Raw genomic sequence first — 19,399 nt, 5'->3', positions numbered from 1 at the left:
AGGTCTTTTTAAACTTGAGCCGTACTGCCTCACAATGCTTGTTGAGATTATGATTGCGTTGGGCTATTCTCCATTTTCAAGGAAAATTTTAATAAATTGATGTTTTAGAAAGTTTTTGTTCTATAAGTAATCATTTTTAATCACATCTCCAGACTCTTGTGCCTATTTGCTAATAATTTGTGTTTCTAATCCATTTAAAATGTTGGTAACAAGTAAGGGATCTAAACCCTTTCTCCAGCCTTGGGTCACATTTCCTTCCATTTAACTTTCTCACGCCTGAGGTTAGCAAAGTATCAAATTGAATTATATTTTAGTATTTTAAGTATTTAAGTATTTTAGTATTTTAAGTATTTTACCTAAAGTATTTTACTTTACAGGTTTTTAAAAATTAGATGGAAACCCCCTTGTTTTTGTCCTCTTACCCACTTTGCTTTATTATTTTGTCCGCTTTGCCAGGATACTCAAGAATATGTTAATTCTAACTGCTCCATTTATTTGCTTCAAAATATGTAACAAGATAACTGCTTTTGTAAAATATTTTAACAGAAACGGCTTGGTATAATTTTTTTCTGATTTATTCAAAGCTTTAGGAAATTATTTCTGAAACTTCAGTATTGATGGTACGGCTTCCCACTTCTGTAGAGATTTCTTTACTGTTATATTTCATCCTTTCACTTTTTCATTAAGAAAGAAATTTGAATTCCAAAAGACCTAAGTACTTTGTCGTTGTTTTTTTTTTTTTTACCAGAGAGGAGGAAAGTGCTCATGCCCGCAGTATTATCAACTCATCTTAATGACTTCGCTCCCTTCAGCATCAAAGCCTTAGAAACAGCATTCCAAGCTAGATAAAAAATTTGAAATAGAATAATTCATAAGCTAAGCTCTGTTTCTTCTGGTTTTAATGAAGTTTACCTTTGTATTTTATATATACATGAAAAGGCCATTCCAGAAATTCTGGATGCAAACAGTATATTCTCATAGAATAACACACACACACACACACACACACACACAAAATTAGATATGGGAAAATAAGTGTTTGTAGAGGGCCATTCAGATGATACTAGGGAAAGCACTTTGTTTGCCCTTAACATGGGATGACATATTTTTAAAGTTTACTCATTTTGCATCAAAGAGAAGGGATAACTAGTATTTCTGTCAATCTTTGTTCTTCGGATAATTTTTACATGGTGGAACTCAGTGAATCTCTTACAATAGAGCTTCTTAATTCATGGTCAGTAGATGGGCTTTAGGAGATCCAGCAACCCCCTGAATATGTACAGAAATGTGTGGATCTTTCTGGGGAGCAGATTTATAGTTTATATCAGCTTCTCGTAGAGAGCCTGGGAACCTCAAAGAGCTTGAGAACCACTGACCTAGAAACAGTTATTTTATAATGGTTTTATTATTTAGGGACTAAATTGCCTCGGCAAGCATAAAGTTTTTGAAGGCAGGTTTGTATATTATTCATATCCCTAAATATTCATACATTCCACAGCACAAACATAGTAGCAATTCAGTAATTGATCTAAGAATCAGGAGATGGCCCATCCTCTGTATTTAAAGACCGCCATATTTTCCTCAGGTGGATTTTGACAGGCCTCATGTCGTTTATGGCAGGAGCAGGGTAGAAAGAGCCATCTCAAGAAAGCATGGAACGCCAGAGCTACCGTTATCCTCGCATAGAGGGGAGGAGAGGACAGGAAGTGGTCAGCATTGATTCCAGTCCTACCATACCTCAGTGGGATCTGGAGAAGTCACTTCCATTGCTAAAATTGAGGAGTTGGACTGGATAATCCTTGTGAGCCCTTCCAGCTCTCCATCTGTGATTCTCTCTTTCTCCGATTTCATCTCCTCCTCTCCACCTCCCACTCACATTTGAACTGAGTTGGCAAAGCCCCTTGACCTAGAAAGAAAGTGGCCAGAGCCCAGCTCTCCTCTGTGTAGGTAACTATCCCCTTTAAAAGGTTCACAGGGCATAAGTCAGTCTGTACTAATTGTCATGAATATACCCTTATTAATTTGATTTTAGTCTGAGTAATACCAAGAGAATGAAGGAACCCAGTGTCACATGAAGGTCAGTGATCCAGGAAAGAGATTTCCTGGTATGATGGAAAGAGCACGGGACTGGAAGTAATAGGATCTCAGTTCAAGTCCCAGCCCTGCCATTTAGCCAGAGTCCTAGGTATTTAAATGCATTTAATGTTTAATACATTATATAATTTAATATTTAATTTACTTAATATATGACATTCTTAATATAAAATTTACCAATATATTCAAATTAAATGTTTATCATATTATACTTTGTAAATATGTTTTTAAAATACCTAGTTTACAGGATCCTTATAATAATGTTTATGAAAGTTGCATTTGTCAACAGCAAAGTATTTTACTATTATTATTAGTATTATTAAACAAATTTTTGAGCCCTGTGTAAAAGGGAAGAAAAGAGATCTTCTTTGTGTTAATCAGTTCTTTAGTGTATGCATTTAATGACATGCTCTTGTTTTCTTTTTTTTAATTAATTAATTTATTTATTTTGGCTTTGTTGGGTCTTCGTTGCGGTGCACAGGTTTCTCATTGCAATGGCCTCTCTTGTTACGGAGCATGGGCTCTAGGGGCCCACGGGCTCAGTATTTGTGGCACGTGGGCTCTAGAGTGCATGGATTTCAGTAGTTGTGGCACGTGGGCTCAGCAGTTGTGGTTCGTGGGCTCTAGAGCGCAGGCTCAGTAGTTGTGGCGCACCGGCTTAGCTGCTCCGCAGCATATGGGATCTTCCTGGACCACAGCTCGAACCCGTGTCCCCTGCATTGGCAGGCAGATTCTTAACCACTGCACCACCAGGGAAGTCCCTGCTCTCGTTTTCCAATGGCGCCCAGTGCCACTTTTGATACCAAGTTTCTAACCGTGAAGTGTATTGCTTTAATACCTCCTCTTTGTTATTAACACTACTACTGTATTCTTAAGTTGCCATCTGCTTTCTGACCTTTAGAATGTCATTTTTGACATTCTGAGTGAATCTGAAGTATTTTCTTGTTTTTCCAGTTCCTTCCCTTCTATATTCTTCTTCCTAAAAACCTTCACTTCTACAAGCAAAATTATTGATTAGAGAAACTGCCCTTAAGGGCTAGCCCTTTTCTCTCATTCGCAGGTGTGTGACTTGCATAAGCAACCAAAGAGTTAAAGTTACTCATTCAGGGCAAATAAGCCAATTTTATTAATATGCCAGGCTCTGGTAACTGATAAAAAGTTGGAAACACGGTATCCATTTAAAGAAGTGTTTTTATGCAGTTTAAATTTTGACTTTTTTTTTTCCCCTCTCTAAAGCAAACTATCAGGGGAAGCCTATTATTTCTCTCCGGGCAGTCTTTGCTCTTTCACCTTGAATGTGTTATGTCTAGTCTTTCTTCATACTTTATTATATCTGTAAAATAGAAGCATAATATCATTTCCTTCAAAAATACAAACCAGGGCTTCCCTGGTGGCGCAGTGGTTGAGAGTCCGCCTGCCGATGCAGGGGACATGGGTTCGTGCCCCGGTCTGGGAAGATCCCGCATGCCGTGGAGTGGCTGGGCCCGTGAGCCATGGCCGCTGAGCCTGCGCGTCCGGAGCCTGTGCTCCACAACGGGAGAGGCCACAACAGTGAGAAGCCCGCGTGCAGAAAAAAAAAAAAAAAAAACACTAGAAACTGTATATAATTGCTCCCTTTGAAACACCAAACTGCGAAGACCATTTTGAGCCCTAGCATACTGTTCTCTTAACACAGCACCCATTTCCCAGTGTTTCTCTAAACATCCATTTGTATTAGAAGTGTCGTCGAAAATCAGCTCTAATTATAACTGAACCTCTTCATTTCCTTATGCTCTAAATCCACTCAATTTCACGTCAAGATTCAGGGAAGTTTATCTTTAATTATTGATGACCCTTCTAAATCAGCAGCCCCAATCATGTCGATCCAGTGGACCATTTACTTTTGAATTCAGTGTATGTAATTGAACAGTTTGCATGCTTTTATAAAGTAAGTTCAAATCAACAAGAAAAATGAGGCAGAGATTTGCATGGCTTTGATCGTGAAGCAGCTTGGTGCCCGCACTTCAAATTGCCTAGCACTAAATAATGCTGAACAGACTTGTTTATTTGCCCAAAGTAAGCTTTTGATAAAACTGATGCAGCAATAAGGTAGTGTTAACATAATCCTCAGAGTTTGTTTCCAGACAGGCCTAAATAAATGCTTGAACAGAAATAAGTGAAATTTGGCATCAGTGAGATACAAGAAGATATGCTTTTTTAAAGGATAAAATAGCTAGGGAATTTGATATACTGAGCATTTCTCCTGTCAAAAAAATAAAATTTTATTTACAAATATATGTTCCTATAGATCTGTGAATTGGTAGGGACTCTTTCAGCTGCAAGAAAGAGAAACTCAGCTCAAACTAGCTTAAACAAAAATAGAATTTATAGGCTCCTGTAGCTGGGAAGTTCAGGAATGCATCTTGCTTTAGACATGGCTAGATCCAGCTACTAATATTATTTAGTTAGAACTGTCCCTCCCCATCTCTCCACATCTTTCCTCATCATTCTGTGTGTTGTCTTTATCCTTAGGCAGGATCTTGCCATGTGGTAACCAAAGTGGCCTCCTGAAGCACCTCACAGCTAGCAGCCTCAAAGCAGAAAGACAATATCTGTCCTGATGATTCCAGCAAAAGCTCAGGGAAGACTTTAATTGCCCTGATGGGGGTTGTATGCTTATTCCTGAGCCAAGGGTAGGGAAGTCCATCAACCGAGCCCACTGCCTCTCCCACCCTTGTGCCACACTGCTTGCTACAGAAGTAGCACCTGATGAGTCATAGTCATTTGACTGTTATCTCAAATTTAGTTTGTTGAAAACAAAACTCTCGATTTCTACACCCCTCCAACCCCGACCCCCCAGACTTCCCCATTGCAGTGACACCACCATTCCCCAAGTTGCTTAAGCCAGACATCTGTACTCCTGTTTCCTCTTCATGATATCTATGTTACACATTATGGTACATATATATCATATATGTGTTATATATCTCTGGCTCAGGATCTTAAAAGATAAAAGTAATCCTAGAGATAATCTAGTCTAAGTTGTAGTCCCAGAGAAGGAAGTTGCCTAGTGGCTTGAAGGCATCTCTTACCACATTGCCTCTTCTATTCAGACATGTGTATACAACCAAAGACAAGCAAAGAAAATGTTTTTCTGACAATAGGAGCCCCTTTTTAATGAGCAGGGGGGAAGCTAATTTCTCTCTCAGGCAGACTGCTTTCAAATGTCTGTGTTATTAAGAATCACCAGGCTTCCCTGGTGGCGCAGTGGTTAAGAATCCACCTTCCAATGCAGGGGACACGGGTTCGAGCCCTGGTCTGGGAAGATCCTACATGCCGCAGAGCAACTAAGCCCGTGCACCACAACAACTGAGCTTGCGCTCCAGAGCCCGCGAGCCACAACTACTGAAGCCCACACGCCTAGAGCCCGTGCTCCGCAACAAGAGAAGCCCCCGCAATGAGAAGCCTGCGCACCGCAACTAAGAGTAGCCCCCGCTCGCCCTAACTAGAGAAAGCCCGCGTGCAGCAACAAAGACCCAACGCAGCCAAAAGTAAAAATTAATGGATTAATCAATTTTTAAAAATTGTATCGTTAAAAAGTTGAAACCAACTTAAAAGAAAGAATCATCATCGTTAATCTAAGCTAAGTACATAGAGAATGGAATCTAAGCTTTATCTTAGCTCATTCAGTTTCTAATCCAAAGTAAAAATGGTTTTTTTTTATTTTTAATTTTTTTATGAATTTGTTTATTTTTATTTATTTATTGCCTGCGTTGAGTCCTCTCTTGCTGCGTGCGGGCTTCCTCTAGCTGCGGTGAGCGAGGGCTACTCTTCATCACGGTGTGCGGGCTTCTCATTGCGGTGGCTTCTCTTGTTGTGGAGCACAGGCCCTAGGTGCACGGGCTTCAGTAGTTGTGGCACGTGGGCTCAGTAGTTGTGGCTCGCAGGCTCTAGAGCACAGGCTGAGTAGTTGTGGCGTACGGGCTTAGTTGCTCCACGGCATATGGGATCTTCCCGGACCAAGGCTTCTGGAACCTGTGTCCCCTGCATTGGCAGGCGGATTCTTAACCACTGTGCCACCAGGGAAGTCCCCAAAATGGGTTTTTTTACGTGTTTGAAGTTCATTCCCAAATGTACTACTGAATAATGCTGTTTTTATTATAATGTCTTGTTCTGACATATGCTTTCCCTTTTTTACATGATTCCTTTTTCTTCTTTTCCCCTGAATCTTTATCATTTCCTTTCTGTTCACATATTTCCTTTCTATTCTCTCTTCATGTCTCCTATAACTGGGAGTTTTCAGTTTTGAATGGTACTACCAAAACTAAAAAGACCACCAATTTCCCAGCAGAGCATATTAGCTAGTGACAGCCCTCTGTGAGACTTTTTTTTTTTTTTTTTTTTTGCTGCGTCAGCTCTTTGTTGTGGTGTGTGGGCTTCTCTCTAGTTGTGGTGCGCGGGCTCAGTAGTTGTGGGACGTAGGCTTAGCTGCCCCACGGCCTGTGGGGTCTTAGTTCCCCGACCAGGGATCAAACCGACGTCCGCTGCATTGGAAGGCAGATTCTTAACCACTGGACCACCAGGGAAGTCACGAGACTTCCATTTTAAAAAATAATTATTTGCAGTGGCTGGTTAACTTAGTTGGTTAGAAGGTGGTGCTAAAAAATAACTATTTGCTTGTGAATTTGAGCCTTAATTAAAAGTTTTAGAATATGAAATGTCATACTAAAATAAATTATTAACTATGTTGAATATAAAAGGATAAAAGTTAAGCACATTTATGAAATTTTAATGCTTTCCTTATGAGTAGAAGGTTCTAATAACTAATAGATTTACTACTAATGAGTTTATTATGAAATAGTAACGTTTTCTCTTTTAATTTATTGTACAGTTTGTTTCAGCCTTTTTACTGTTTTTTCACCTTATTTCTGCATGGGGTAAAATTGGGGGTGAATTTACTAACATAACCAATTGAGTCCATATTTTACATGAGACATTACGTAGGTAACAGCAATATCTGACATAGGTTCCCAGTATGCAAAATTGGGCATTATTTACATACAGAATTTACATAGAGTTTTAAATTAAGCAGTAGGCCACACAATTTATGTTTATTCTGAAAAATGTCATTATTCATAAAATCTCTTTCTCCACCCTTCCAGTCCCATTTAATTTTAAAGGGAGGGAAAAGTAAATGTTTAAGCTCATTAACTGCTTTCTCCTGATTTCTTTATTTAGTCCCTGAGCAAGCTAGAAGGAAGGACTTGTTTTAAGCTTGCTATCCTTATGGGAATTATCTTTTTTTTGTTTGTTTGTTTGTTTGTTTTTTTGTTTTGCGGTACGCGGACCTCTCACTGTTGTGGCCTCTCCCGTTGCGGAGCACAGGCTCCGGACGCGCAGGCGCAGCGGCCATGGCTCACGGCCCCAGCCGCTCCGCGGCATGTGGGATCTTCCCGGACGGGGGCACGAACCCGTGTCCCCTGCATCGGCAGGCGGACTCTCGACCACTGCACCACCAGGGGAGCCCCATCAATCCTTTTTTAATCCTTAGCCAGCAAACCTTTTATCTACTATTGCCTTAAAGTAAAACTTTATTCCAAATATTTTAAGGGTGAATAATGCTTCATTGTTGAGAATACTAGCTAATTTTCTAAAAATTCTTTATGGTAAAATATATACCTAAAGAGTCTCATTGCTTGCCATTTAATTTCGAGCAATATTTTCAAGTGGACTAATAATAACGCTGCCAATTGATATCTTCTTATTTTTTGTACATTCTAAACTACCTGTCACACCAAATGCACTAATAGGTGGTTTCCATGGTTCTAAATGCAAGAATTCATATTTATATTTCAATAGGAATTTTTTTCATCTTTATTAAGTTTTAGATATCTTTGTATGTTCCTAGTTAACACTTTTAACATTAACTATATGAATATATGTATGTTTTTTTCCCCCAGTTGGAAGCCGTCATATCCCAGCCTTGGAATACCTTGCAGTATTCCAAGGTTAAGTTATGTTTAGCATACAAATAAACTAATACAGTTTAGAAGGCATGTCTTTAAACATATAGTTAAAATTAAAAGTTTTGGCCCAAAGGAAGTAAACTTTATCTGAAATATGGAAGTATGTGAATCATTTGCGACTCACTGCTGGACAGATGAAGTGTTAACTAAAAGTAAGATGATTTACCAGCACGTGAATATTAATGCAGTGATAAATTTCTTCTTTAGAATTTGGATTAAGCCATAAAGTAGGGCTGGGGGTGGGTAGAGTTTGTGGCTTGGCCATTTCATTACCGATCATCTCTCTGCTTCTTAGAGTTTTACAAAGGGAGGAGTGCAACCTGTGGGACCCTGAGAGGAGGACAGGGTGGAGACTAGTATAAAAACAGAGGTGAAACCAGAAGGAAAAGAGGAGAAAAGTGCTGAGATGGCCCATGTTCCAGAGATGCCCTCAGTACCATCTTCCCTCTCCTGTTCACAGTTCTCTCTGTCTAAAGGAATGAAACATAGGTTGCCTTTGTTCACAGCTTATGTATAATGTGCAGTTTGTTTATCTTTTTTTTTTTTTTTTTTTTTTTTTGTGGTACGCGGGCCTCTTACTGCTGTTGCCTCTCCCGTTGCGCAGCACAGGCCCCGTGGCCATGGCTCACGGGCCTAGCCACTCCGCAGCATGTGAGATCGTCCCGGACTGGGGCACGAACCCATGTCCCCTGCATCGGCAGGCAGACTCTCAACCACTGCGCCACCAGGGAAACCCTGTTTATCTTTTTAATGAAAGAATTTTGTGCCTTGGAGCCACTAACATCTTCATCAGTAAGTCCTCTGTTCTATTAACCTTGTTTAAAGGAGTCACAGTCAGTCACATGAAAATCACATAAATATGAAGTGATGCTTTGAAATTATCACATAACTGATCATGAATGCCCTTGCCTCCTGGGTCCCTTTATAAAAATCAGGTAGCAGTTTCCCTTTGGAGACTGTTAACCAGTGCCGTCTTTGGTATTGATTTACATGACGCACATGTATTCCAACCTTTTGGGGAAGATTTTGTGATGATAAGTCTAGTAGGGTTATATCTTTAGCTTATCTAAAGCATTATTATTTGGTGATCAGCTCTCTGTCAAAGATACATGTTTTTTTTATCAACTTCTAGGAATTTAGTTATAGTTAGTTTATTATTATGTATGTTAATGCTTAACACTCAAATGCCCGATAAAATGAAATGCAGATAAATCTTCCATTTGGCTGACAGAGCAGTAGAGGAAAAGATGATATGAAAAATGGCAGAGGTGGAAGCTGGTAAGGAGGGAGAAGAAGAGAGGCTAAAATAGTAGGCTACTGTGCTCTGTGACTCTCCACAGGTTTGTCTTGATCTTGGGGGAGAGATCAGGAATTTGATCTGTGAATTTCCAGCTTTTTGGCCACCGCCATTTTGTCTTGATCCACACATGCACACCACATCCTACTCACTAGACCTCTCTGCTCCAGTATGTGCTTTGCCTTTCCCTTGCAAGGAAGGTGTAATGTTCTATCCCCTTTTTCTCTGCATTCGGGCTTGCTGTAAATACCCTCCCACACATCTCTTTGATGAAGAATTGCTGGACCTGAGCCAATTTATTATTTCAGATCTTGTTCTGCAGAACTGCCCACAGTTGGTAATGAGAAATCTTTCCAGTCCTATGTGACATAAAGGTGATCTACTCAGTTCTGGAATCTGGTGTTTAAAATACAAGTGATGAGGCAAAAGATTAAATTGCAAAATCAGTGTTTAGAATTAGTAAGAGGAGAACTAGTTTCCCTTGATCCCTGCACAGACTTGCCATTCAGTTCAAATGATCAAATGTACATCCTCAAAGAACCTAACATCTTGACTCCGACTGGGTTAGGTGCCCCTTCCAAGTGCTCCCATAATGTCCTGCGTGTTACGTCCTATTACTGTGCTTCTGTTTTAGTTTATGATTGCCTGCTTATATGCCTTTGTTTCCCCCCATTTAACACCCTGATCTTAAACTGTGAACTCTGCGAAGATGACTACACACTGTGTGCCACTCAGCCTGATACTAGAATAAATATTAGTGTGAAGGTATACATTTTTTAAAAGGAAAGTTAGATTACCAATTAATCTTCAATCCTGCTAAAACCTTTAAAATCCCCACCTCGGGCTTCCCTCGTGGTGCAGTGGTTGAGAGTCCGCCTGCCGATGCAGGGGACCCGGGTTCATGCCCCGGTCCGGGAAGATCCCACATGCCGCGGAGCGACTGGGCCCGTGGGCCACGGCCGCTGAGCCTGCGCGTCCGGAGCCTGTGCTCCACAACGGTAGAGGCCACAACAGTGAGAGGTCCGCGTACCGCAAAAAAAAAAAAAAAAAAAAAAAAAAAAAATCTCCACCTCAGTTGGCTTTGTCTCAAATAATATTTTAGCACTATAATACAGATTTTAGTAGTAAATGTCATTCAGATTCAGGTAATACAGTTTAATCAATTTTTATTTCTCAAACCGGGTCATTGCCCTATATGTTAATGAGATGAAAAATGAAAACAACTAGAATTAGAGGTTTATTCCTTTGGGCCTTCTAAGTGACCTCCCCACAGCCAACCACACCGTCCAAAACCCTCTTAGCTCCTTACTCTTAAGCACACCCATTTCACTCACTATCAGTGCGCTGCAGCTCTGATGTGCAGTCGGGCCCTGCAGTGGGAGCACAGGGTTTGATGGGAGAGATAGACATGTACACAAAGAGTTATAATATAGTTGAGCGCTCTCCCTGAAGTAGGTACAGTGTGAAATGTAGATCTGAGAGGTAGGCCCATTAGGGAAAGTTTCTCTGAGAAGGTGACATTTGTGCTGAGTCGGAAAGGATGAGGAGGAGTTCAGATCTGAGAGAAGGGGATGCGCATTACAGGGAAAGGGTAGGGCACATGGAAAAAAACCAAGAGCATGCAGACGCAGAAATGGCAAGTGCGCGTATGGGGAGGTGTTAGAGAAAGAGGCCAAAGGGCAAACAGACCTGGGTGGATGCCTGTGAAAGAATTTGGAATTTAACCTGTAGGCCAAAGGGGAAGTCAGAGAAAATTCTGAAACAGAGAAATGACATAATCTCACTGTTCTCTACCTATGTCTTTCCTTCAAGGATTTTCTGACCTTGTTTTTCTCTATTATTACTACCACTTTCTCTGCTAATGCTTTGTGCCAAGTTAATTCATTTAGTTATAGTAGAATGGTCTTAGGTTGCAGTTTGGAACGTTCTCAAACTTCAGAAGTTTGCCCCTCCCTCCCCAAAAGATTTCTGTACCATGCTAGATGTGGCGACCCTCATCCCATCTCGTTACCTGACAGATTGACAGACTGTGACTGTCTCATTGCATTCTTATTGTTAAAAAAGAAAAAAGAGCGACATCTTTATAAAAAACAAATAACTCCATAACCTTATTATACTACTGATAGTTTAATAAAGTGAGGGTGGGCTATACATGAAGACAACTGAATTTGTACCCTTAAGACTTTCTTAATATTTTGTGTTTAACCCTTTCTAGGCTTTTCCTCTTCTGTTTCCAGATTATAAATGACCCTGCTAGACTGGAAGTGAAGAGCGTCTGTCAGGCAGCCACCATGCTCCTGGCGCTTGCTCTGTTCATTTCTGACCCATCACAGTGCATCCACAGTTGCGTGATTGTTTGTGCCCAGGGTCTGGCCGTTCTCACAATAAACCATTCTTTGGAATTTTACAAAGAAGTCATTCATGGCACCTAAACTGAAAATCAAAGCCCAACCCATCATTTTCCACTTACGAATCCTGTTTATTAGAAAGTCGTTTATGAACAGTGTTCCATTTTTTTCGATGCAATCTAAAGATGGCAGGCGTGCACATTACCTGGCTGTCTGAAGCTCACCTGAGTAATTCGCTTACTCCTTATGGGTGGGTCCTTCGGTGAAGCCAGCTGCAGAAGGTGTGGGAGGCAAGCAGGCCTTCTCCTGGGGAAACCCAGGCCTCCTTTGGTTCATTGCTGCCACCTGCTGGGACCTGGCTGCCGGGATGGGGAGACTGCTCCAGCGAGAGCTGAGCCATCCAGGGCTGTTTGAGGGACCCGTACGTAGTTCCAGTGCTGAACAGGTGGCCCTAAATGGAAGTACGTTATCAGCTGTAGAGCATTATACCAGTCTGTGTAAGGTGGTGTTAGGTGACGCTGATTCACGCATACTCTTCAGCAACAGTGAGGCTGAGAAAACTAAGTAATACTTCGAGGACCCAAAGGTGCCAGACTATTAGAGCCAGAAGAATCCCTTAAGCAGGTGCTGTGGATTTTAGTGTAGTTAAATCAGGCTCCTGGGGGCTTGTGAAATGCATAGTCCCGTGCCTAGCCCCAGAGATTTTGATTCACTGTCTCTAAAATGGGGCTTATCTCACAGGCTCCTATGAGGTTCTGATGCAGATAGTCTGGCACCACACTTGAGAAAGGCACTGCCTTAAACATTATCAAGGTAAGAGCTTCTCAGCCATTTTTCTAATTAGTGCCCCATTTCAGTAAATTTTAAAAATTTACATATATTACATCTTCCATCCATGGGATGGGTCACTGTAATGTACCTGTAACTGGTTCTTTGAAGCATACACATAAAAATTATTGTTGGGTTGGTTTGTTCTGCAGCAAAAAAAGAAGAAAAAAGTCCGTTTTAAATGATTAACTTTTCTGTCTTCCCCAAGAAGGAAGTACTGTAATTTGTATTGATCAGTTTATAGTGAAATGCTTTTTCACCTTGGGCGTTGGCAAGCAACGGTGGGGTTTGATATTACATTTGTCATAGCCATCATTTTCATGACTGTAGTAAGCATTTGGGTAATACTGAATTTTCAGGTGCCGGAAATACGATAACGCAGTGTTCTGCCCTCCGTCATCACTCACCTCTTTCCTTTGGTGGAGCCAAGCACAAGAAAGCTGCAGCCCCCAGAAGAAAAATAAGTAGCCCAATAGCAAGTTTGAGAACTCACCTTAGAACTGAGAATTCTGGGCACCTGTCATGTGCTTGCTTCATAGAGTATTAATGTCCCACAGATATATGTCATTTTTTTAATACATGCTCCTGCTTCTGAAACAACTGTTTCCAATCCAAGAATAACCCTATCTGACTGTGAACTCAGTGATGCCACTGAACTCAAGGGCAGATCACACTTGGTATGCTGTGTAATCTTAATAAATTAAGCATCAGCAAATTTTCTAGTGTATTTTCATCTAGACTTTTTTTCTTCTTTTTTTTTTTTTTTTTTTTTCTTTAGCTCTCAAGGTTGCTGGCATTCAGGACTTCCAACCCCTTTAATGCAAATGATCATATATTTAATGCAGTTTTCACGTATTGTATGCCTGGAGTCAAAAGAGCAGTTTATTGAACTTCTTTATAGAGAAATCTTGTCGAGCTTTCAGGATCATAATTTTTATTACTAATAAAAGTGTGGTTTGGTGTATCATTTTATTTTAAATCTTGTTTCCTGCGTTCATAATCTCATCTGTCAAGGTTATTTTGTTTTTGTTTTTCAGTCGTACCTGAAGGAAATCTTAAAAGAAATTGGTATTCAAAATGTAAAAGGGATCCACAAAAACACGTGGGAGCTGAAGCCAGAGTACAGACATTATCAAGTAGAAGAAAAGAGTGATTAAGAAGACTCGAAGCCTGCCTGCTAACAGAACAACTAAAGGGTGATGCGCTAAGCAAACGGCCTTGATACGTGAAATCCTTGAGCACCATCTGTTGTAGGGGGAAAATGACTGGTACTTTAATTTCTCTAGGTAAATTTTTTAAACAATAATTCTTGTCAAGTTGCTTAAGTGATTTTTGAGGAAAAAGAACACATTTATTTATATACTTAATCAGATTATTCATGATGCGGTTGGGGGTTGAAGAAGGCTTTTCTTTTTAAATATTAACTTTTAAAATGTAAAATTAGGAAATGTTTTCTAAATGAGGACTCCCTGTACTTGTTTCTCTCTGAGGAGCTGAGGTGATACAGATCCAAACCGAATGGCATAGCAGGAAAAAAGTAGTCAACTACAGAAACTCTCAAAAGGGATTAAAAAGAGTTCCTTCATCTGAAACTGTCGAAGAACAAAGCTGTCTTTATTTTTTTTAACAGGTGTCTGTGTTTCATGTTCATGCACATTAATGAAAGGATAGCATTTATGTTTGTACTAAGATAGCTGTCTTCATCATTAGCTTATTTTATCCTAGCGATAGTGACATGGGAAATGGAAAAAATCATGGTCAATTAGTCTTTCTTTCTTTCTTCTTTTAAAATAATTAGAAATTGGGAATTCCCTGGCCATCCAGTGGTTAGGACTCCGCACTCTCACTGCTGAGGGCCCAGGTTCGATCCCTGGTCGGGGAACTAAGATCCCACGAGCCCTGTGGTGTGGCCACAAAAAAAAGAAAAGAATAAAATCATTAGAAATTAAGTACTTTTCCAGTTCAAGATATTTATCCCCCACCCAGATTATAAGTTTCTCAAAGACTGACTTTGCCCCCCAACTTTTCCTGCACCCTCGGTGGGTGTGCACCGACTCTTGCTGGTTACAGACTAGATGCGGGTTGTAGGGGTGAGGCTGATAGGTGCAGACAGAAAGGTTGATGCCAGTCCCTGGGGAATGAAAGTGCTTCTTTTATCTTTCTCTTTAATTAATTTAAAATAAAAGCAATACATGTCCATGGTTAAAGTCTTTCTAGTACAAAATGTTATATATTAGGTAATCCAAAAGCATACCCATGAACAAGACCATCAGAACCAAAGAAGCTTTAGCAAACTAAACACAATGAAAAGCGTCTTCTTTACTTGTTAATTTTGTCAGCTGCAGCCAGGAAGCAGCAAATGCCAAAATTTGTTAATGTCATGTAATTAAAGCAAATCAAGGAAATAATCTATCCACTGAGATAAATATTTTCCTGTATTATTTGATTTTTAGCAGCAGAGCACCAGAATGCTGAGGCTGGGTACCACTGCATTACGAACAATTTTGTCCTTGCATTCCCACTGTAAAATAAAACTGATTGAGGAGGGTGGTCCCATTCCCTCCCCTACCTCCAGTTGTCTTATCCTGCCTTGCTGTGGCACAGGAACCAAATGTTGTATCCCCATTACCTTTCGATTCCTAGTTACTTAAGCCTCGGTGTCAGAAAGCAGATGGACAATGGTGTGATAAATCCGTATAGAGCTGAGAATTCGGGACACCTGTCATGCGCTTTGTTCATAGTACACACCTTCCCCCCAAACCTTGTCTTTTTGGAGGTATGGTACTGCCCTGAAACAGACCTGTGTCTCCTCTACCCCTGCCTTTTGTTTTTGTGGTGACAACACCTGCCAGATTGAACTTGCTGGCTGCTGGTAGAGTTTCCAGGGCAGAACTTCGTCTCATTTGAAGCTATGCTTTGGTATTTTCTGCAAACCTGGTTTCTTTAGCTTGTTTTAGTGACCTTGTACCTCATCACACCTGATAGTATCTGCTTGTGTCTCTTCAACAACTTGTTATCTCAGTAGGATAGCTAATCTAGGTGGTTGACTGGTGCCGTTCCTGATTAATGTTTTTGAAATTGCTTTCTTATTTAGTACAAAAATACAGCTATTGGCCATGGAGGAGACTCTCCCTTCCACCTAGGTTCCCTTTTTTCTTTTATTCCAGGATTCTCTTGCCCTGATAAACATGGTTTTGGCAGCCAAACATCCTAAACCTTTATAACCACTGTGAGATGGAGAGAGAGGAAGGCTGATAAGGGAGATACACATCTGGTAAGATGTCACATCGTAAGAGGAGAGGAAGGCCATATTTAACAAATGAGATTGTTAAACTCAACTAGTGCACCCACTTTGGGGATATTTTAACTGACAGAATGTAATAAGATTATAGTTGCTGGGCAGTGGAAAGCTTTGAAATCACATGTTGCCACAGTAACATCTAAAATGATATATCTTAAAAAAGTAAACAGGTTCTGCTCTGTTGTAACAGAAGCAGCTCTCCTGGATTTCAGCAGAGTTGCATTTGTTCCTAATGGTCTGTGAATACATTTTCTTTGAAGCTGTTTTCATCATTGTTGGTACATATTAGTGGTAATGAGAGTAAACAGTGCCTGGCCATGTGTTAAATGCTCTAAAATATTATCTCATTTAATCCTCAGAATTAGTGCTAAGACATTATTTTTTTTTAATTTAGAAGTATACCTTATATAAACACTGTTACATCAGTAATATAGTGTTTTGTCATTTTATTTTTATAACCTCTTTATAAACTAAAAATGAACACGTATTATACAGAGACATTGAAATGACATGTACGGTATTTGTTCAGTTACTCTTGCCTAAGAGATAGTCAGGTTCTTTCTAGTTTAAAATCTATTTCTATGTCTCTGAAATGAAAAGAAACTAATGATTCAACATATACTTAGGTCTAATCACTAGATGCCCTTCTGCTCTACAGTAAACACCGTCAATATCATCAGGCGGTTAGCTTGATGAGCATAAACATATTAACTTTATTAATGTGCTTATTAACCTTATTAATAAACTTGTTAACCACTCTCTCTTACAGATATTTTATGCTATTGACTAAATGCTTCTTTTTTATTATTAAAGCTTTGCTTAATTGTGTAAGTAACACAGGCTCATGTAACTACATAAACGATCTAGAGATATGTAGTGTAATGACCAGGTATTACACATAGAGAGGCACATTGCAGCAATTCAGTAGTGACACACTTCAGCAGATGCAATCAGATCTCTCCCGGGTTATAAGTTAGTGCTAAGTAAGAGGTAGATAATGTCCATTTTATAGAACCATTTCCTGCCCAACATATTATCATGAGTACTGATCCCTCTTTAGGGGAATTTTACCCTTGGGGTAAAGTGAATACCAGAGTATACTTTCCCAGAAGCCCACACATGCCTCCCTCCCCCCCAGTCTTATCTCCATACCAGGAAAAGGGCTATCAAAACGGCAGCCAAATTGTCTTTGGCATCCCTGCTTGAATCCAGACACCCAAACCTCCCTTACCCACAGGATGAAGATTACATTCCCTCCTTTAAAGTCAAGCTCCTTTTGCTGACATTTTAATCCTTATTACACTTCAAGTATCCAGGTAGGGTATGCAGCTTTAGAGTGGACTCTTAGACCTGCATCGGAGTTCAGGATGGCAGTGGAATGTGACAGGAGGACGGGGCACTAGCTGATGGCCAATGCATTGGCCATTTTCCCTGGCATTTGTGTGACGGTCCAGGAGGTGGTAAGCTGGTTATCTTTTTGGTTCAGTTTTCATTGCTATGTGAGTCCAGAGCAGGTTCCTAAGCCTAATATCATTTTCATAGTGTGTAAGAGGTCACTTTTTAACATTAGTTTTCTTCACATACTCCCATCCTTTCTTCTTCCTACTTCCTTTCCTTTGAGCAGGTAGCACCATTGATTATACAATAGTATGGTGTAACATCTGACAGACCAGCAGTATAAGTCTTTGATGGTTTAATATAAGAAAATTAAAAGCAACTATACTTTTGTGTCTTAGGAATTATCAGTGGTTAATTGATAATTATCAATAATTGGTTACTGATAATTGGTTAATTATCAATGGTTAAAACTTTTAATTTAAAAAAGAAAAAAAATTAACAGCTTTTATCTGATTTTGTTAGAAATCGTCTAAGTTAAAAAAGGACTTTTTCAATACTCTAGCTTCCAGTTTAAACTAAATTCTGTCAAGTCATTTAGTCTTAAATTTTAGGGTTTTAAAGAATGATTTCTTGGGAATTCCCTGGTGGTCCAGTGGTTAGGGCTTCGTGCTTCCACTGCAGGGGGCACAGGTTCGATCCCTGGTCGGGGAACTGAGATCCTGCATGCTGCTCAGCGTGGCCAAAAAGAAAAAAGAAAATAAATTTTTTTTTAAGTTTGCTTTTTTTTTTAAAAAAAAGAATGATTTCTTAAGGTATACCATATTTTTAAATGTTGAAATTTGTATTTGAAAGGTCTTAAGAAGATAAGAGTTTTTAACTCTTTTGTAAATGTAAGTACTCCAAAAGAGTATGTTGCTGGACTAAAAACTTTAACCTGGTGGGGTCATGGAACATGGTGGCTGTTCATTTGGCAAGTAGTAATTGACCATGAATATATCCCAGGCGCCGTGGATATGAGAGTGCTAGGCACTAGACGCATTCACAGTCTAGTTGGAAACAGAGAATGTAGACGATTATAACACCACGTGGGCACAGAAGTGTGAACTCAGTGTACAGTGAATCAGGATTTTCCAGTTAATTCATGTTGCCATTTATGCTCTACGTGGATTTCCAGTTTCTAAAGCATCTGGATGCAGTAGTATATACTTAATTTTAAAACTCCTTTGAAAATAACCATTGATAACTCCTAAGACACAAAGGATTTATACAGTGCCTAAGAATCATTATTACGAACACATACAGTGGATGTCTGTAATACCTCAGTCTTGTTAATAGAATACTAAAGTGCTTACTGGGCTAGTCCTCGTGACTTTTAAGCGTTACTTCTTTTTGCTATTCTAATTTCTCCTTGAACAAAAGCCTACCAACCACTTTAGCCATTTATTCGTTCGTTCGTTCAGTGAAAACCCACTGACTGCCCATTGTATGCCAGGCGCCAGGGGTAAAGGCGGTGTTTGTGATAATGTGCCTTACATGCCACCAGATCTCTGCCTACCTTACTAAATAAGCAGGAAGAATAGCTTGTGTTTATTGGACTCCTACTATGTGCCAGGCACTGTGCTAAGCGTTCGACTCCTATAACTCGTGTAATCCTAACAACCCTACAACAGCATGGGTTCTCTTATCACCCTTGTTATATAGATGTGGAATTCCAGGCACCGAGAGGTTAACAAGCCTGACCAAGGTCATACAGCAGTCAGAGCCATTGCCAGGTTCAAATCCCAGAGCAGCACTCTGCAGTGCAGGCTCTTAGTTACTGTCCTGTGTTGATAATGGGTGCTGCGCTGCTGATTACCCAAAGCTGTAATGCACCTGCCCATGTTCGGGAGGTTTTTGTTTGCTTTGTTCTTCTTATTATTATTGAGATACAATTGACATATAACTTGTGTTTGACTTCTGACTAACGGGCAGCAGAGTCTCTTCTGAGTTGTTGTGTCTTCAGAGATTTATTTCCAATTCTTGTTCAGGTTCTAGAGTTTCTTACTTGTGGGATGAAGTTCCTTTTTTTGCTGTAGATTCAGATGAGGTATTTCCCAGGAACGAATGCAGGTGGCCACTGCATTTGATTTGCTTACATTCTCGACTGCCCAGTGAATGTCCAATCCCAGACTTGTGAGAAAGATGCTGA

At 40.0% G+C, this 19,399-nt stretch overlaps 1 protein-coding gene across 1 annotated transcript in view; it reads left to right on the top strand.

Annotated features, from left to right (window-relative positions):
* GTF2F2 (general transcription factor IIF subunit 2) overlaps positions 1–16,790 on the top strand; it is a 152,262-nt gene extending 135,472 nt beyond the window's left edge. Inside the window, exon 8 of the mRNA XM_059995476.1 lies at positions 13,610–16,790. Coding sequence (XP_059851459.1) covers positions 13,610–13,729 — 120 coding nt within the window. The 3' untranslated portion in view covers positions 13,730–16,790. The remainder of the gene's footprint in view (positions 1–13,609) is intronic.
* Positions 16,791–19,399: the final 2,609 nt, after the last annotated feature.

The sequence above is a fragment of the Delphinus delphis genome, chromosome 18 (assembly GCF_949987515.2).
Source record: "Delphinus delphis chromosome 18, mDelDel1.2, whole genome shotgun sequence".
Classification (NCBI taxonomy): Eukaryota; Metazoa; Chordata; class Mammalia; order Artiodactyla; family Delphinidae; genus Delphinus; species Delphinus delphis.
Note: the sequence above shows the minus strand (reverse complement) of the source record. Positions and strands in the feature narration are given on the sequence as shown.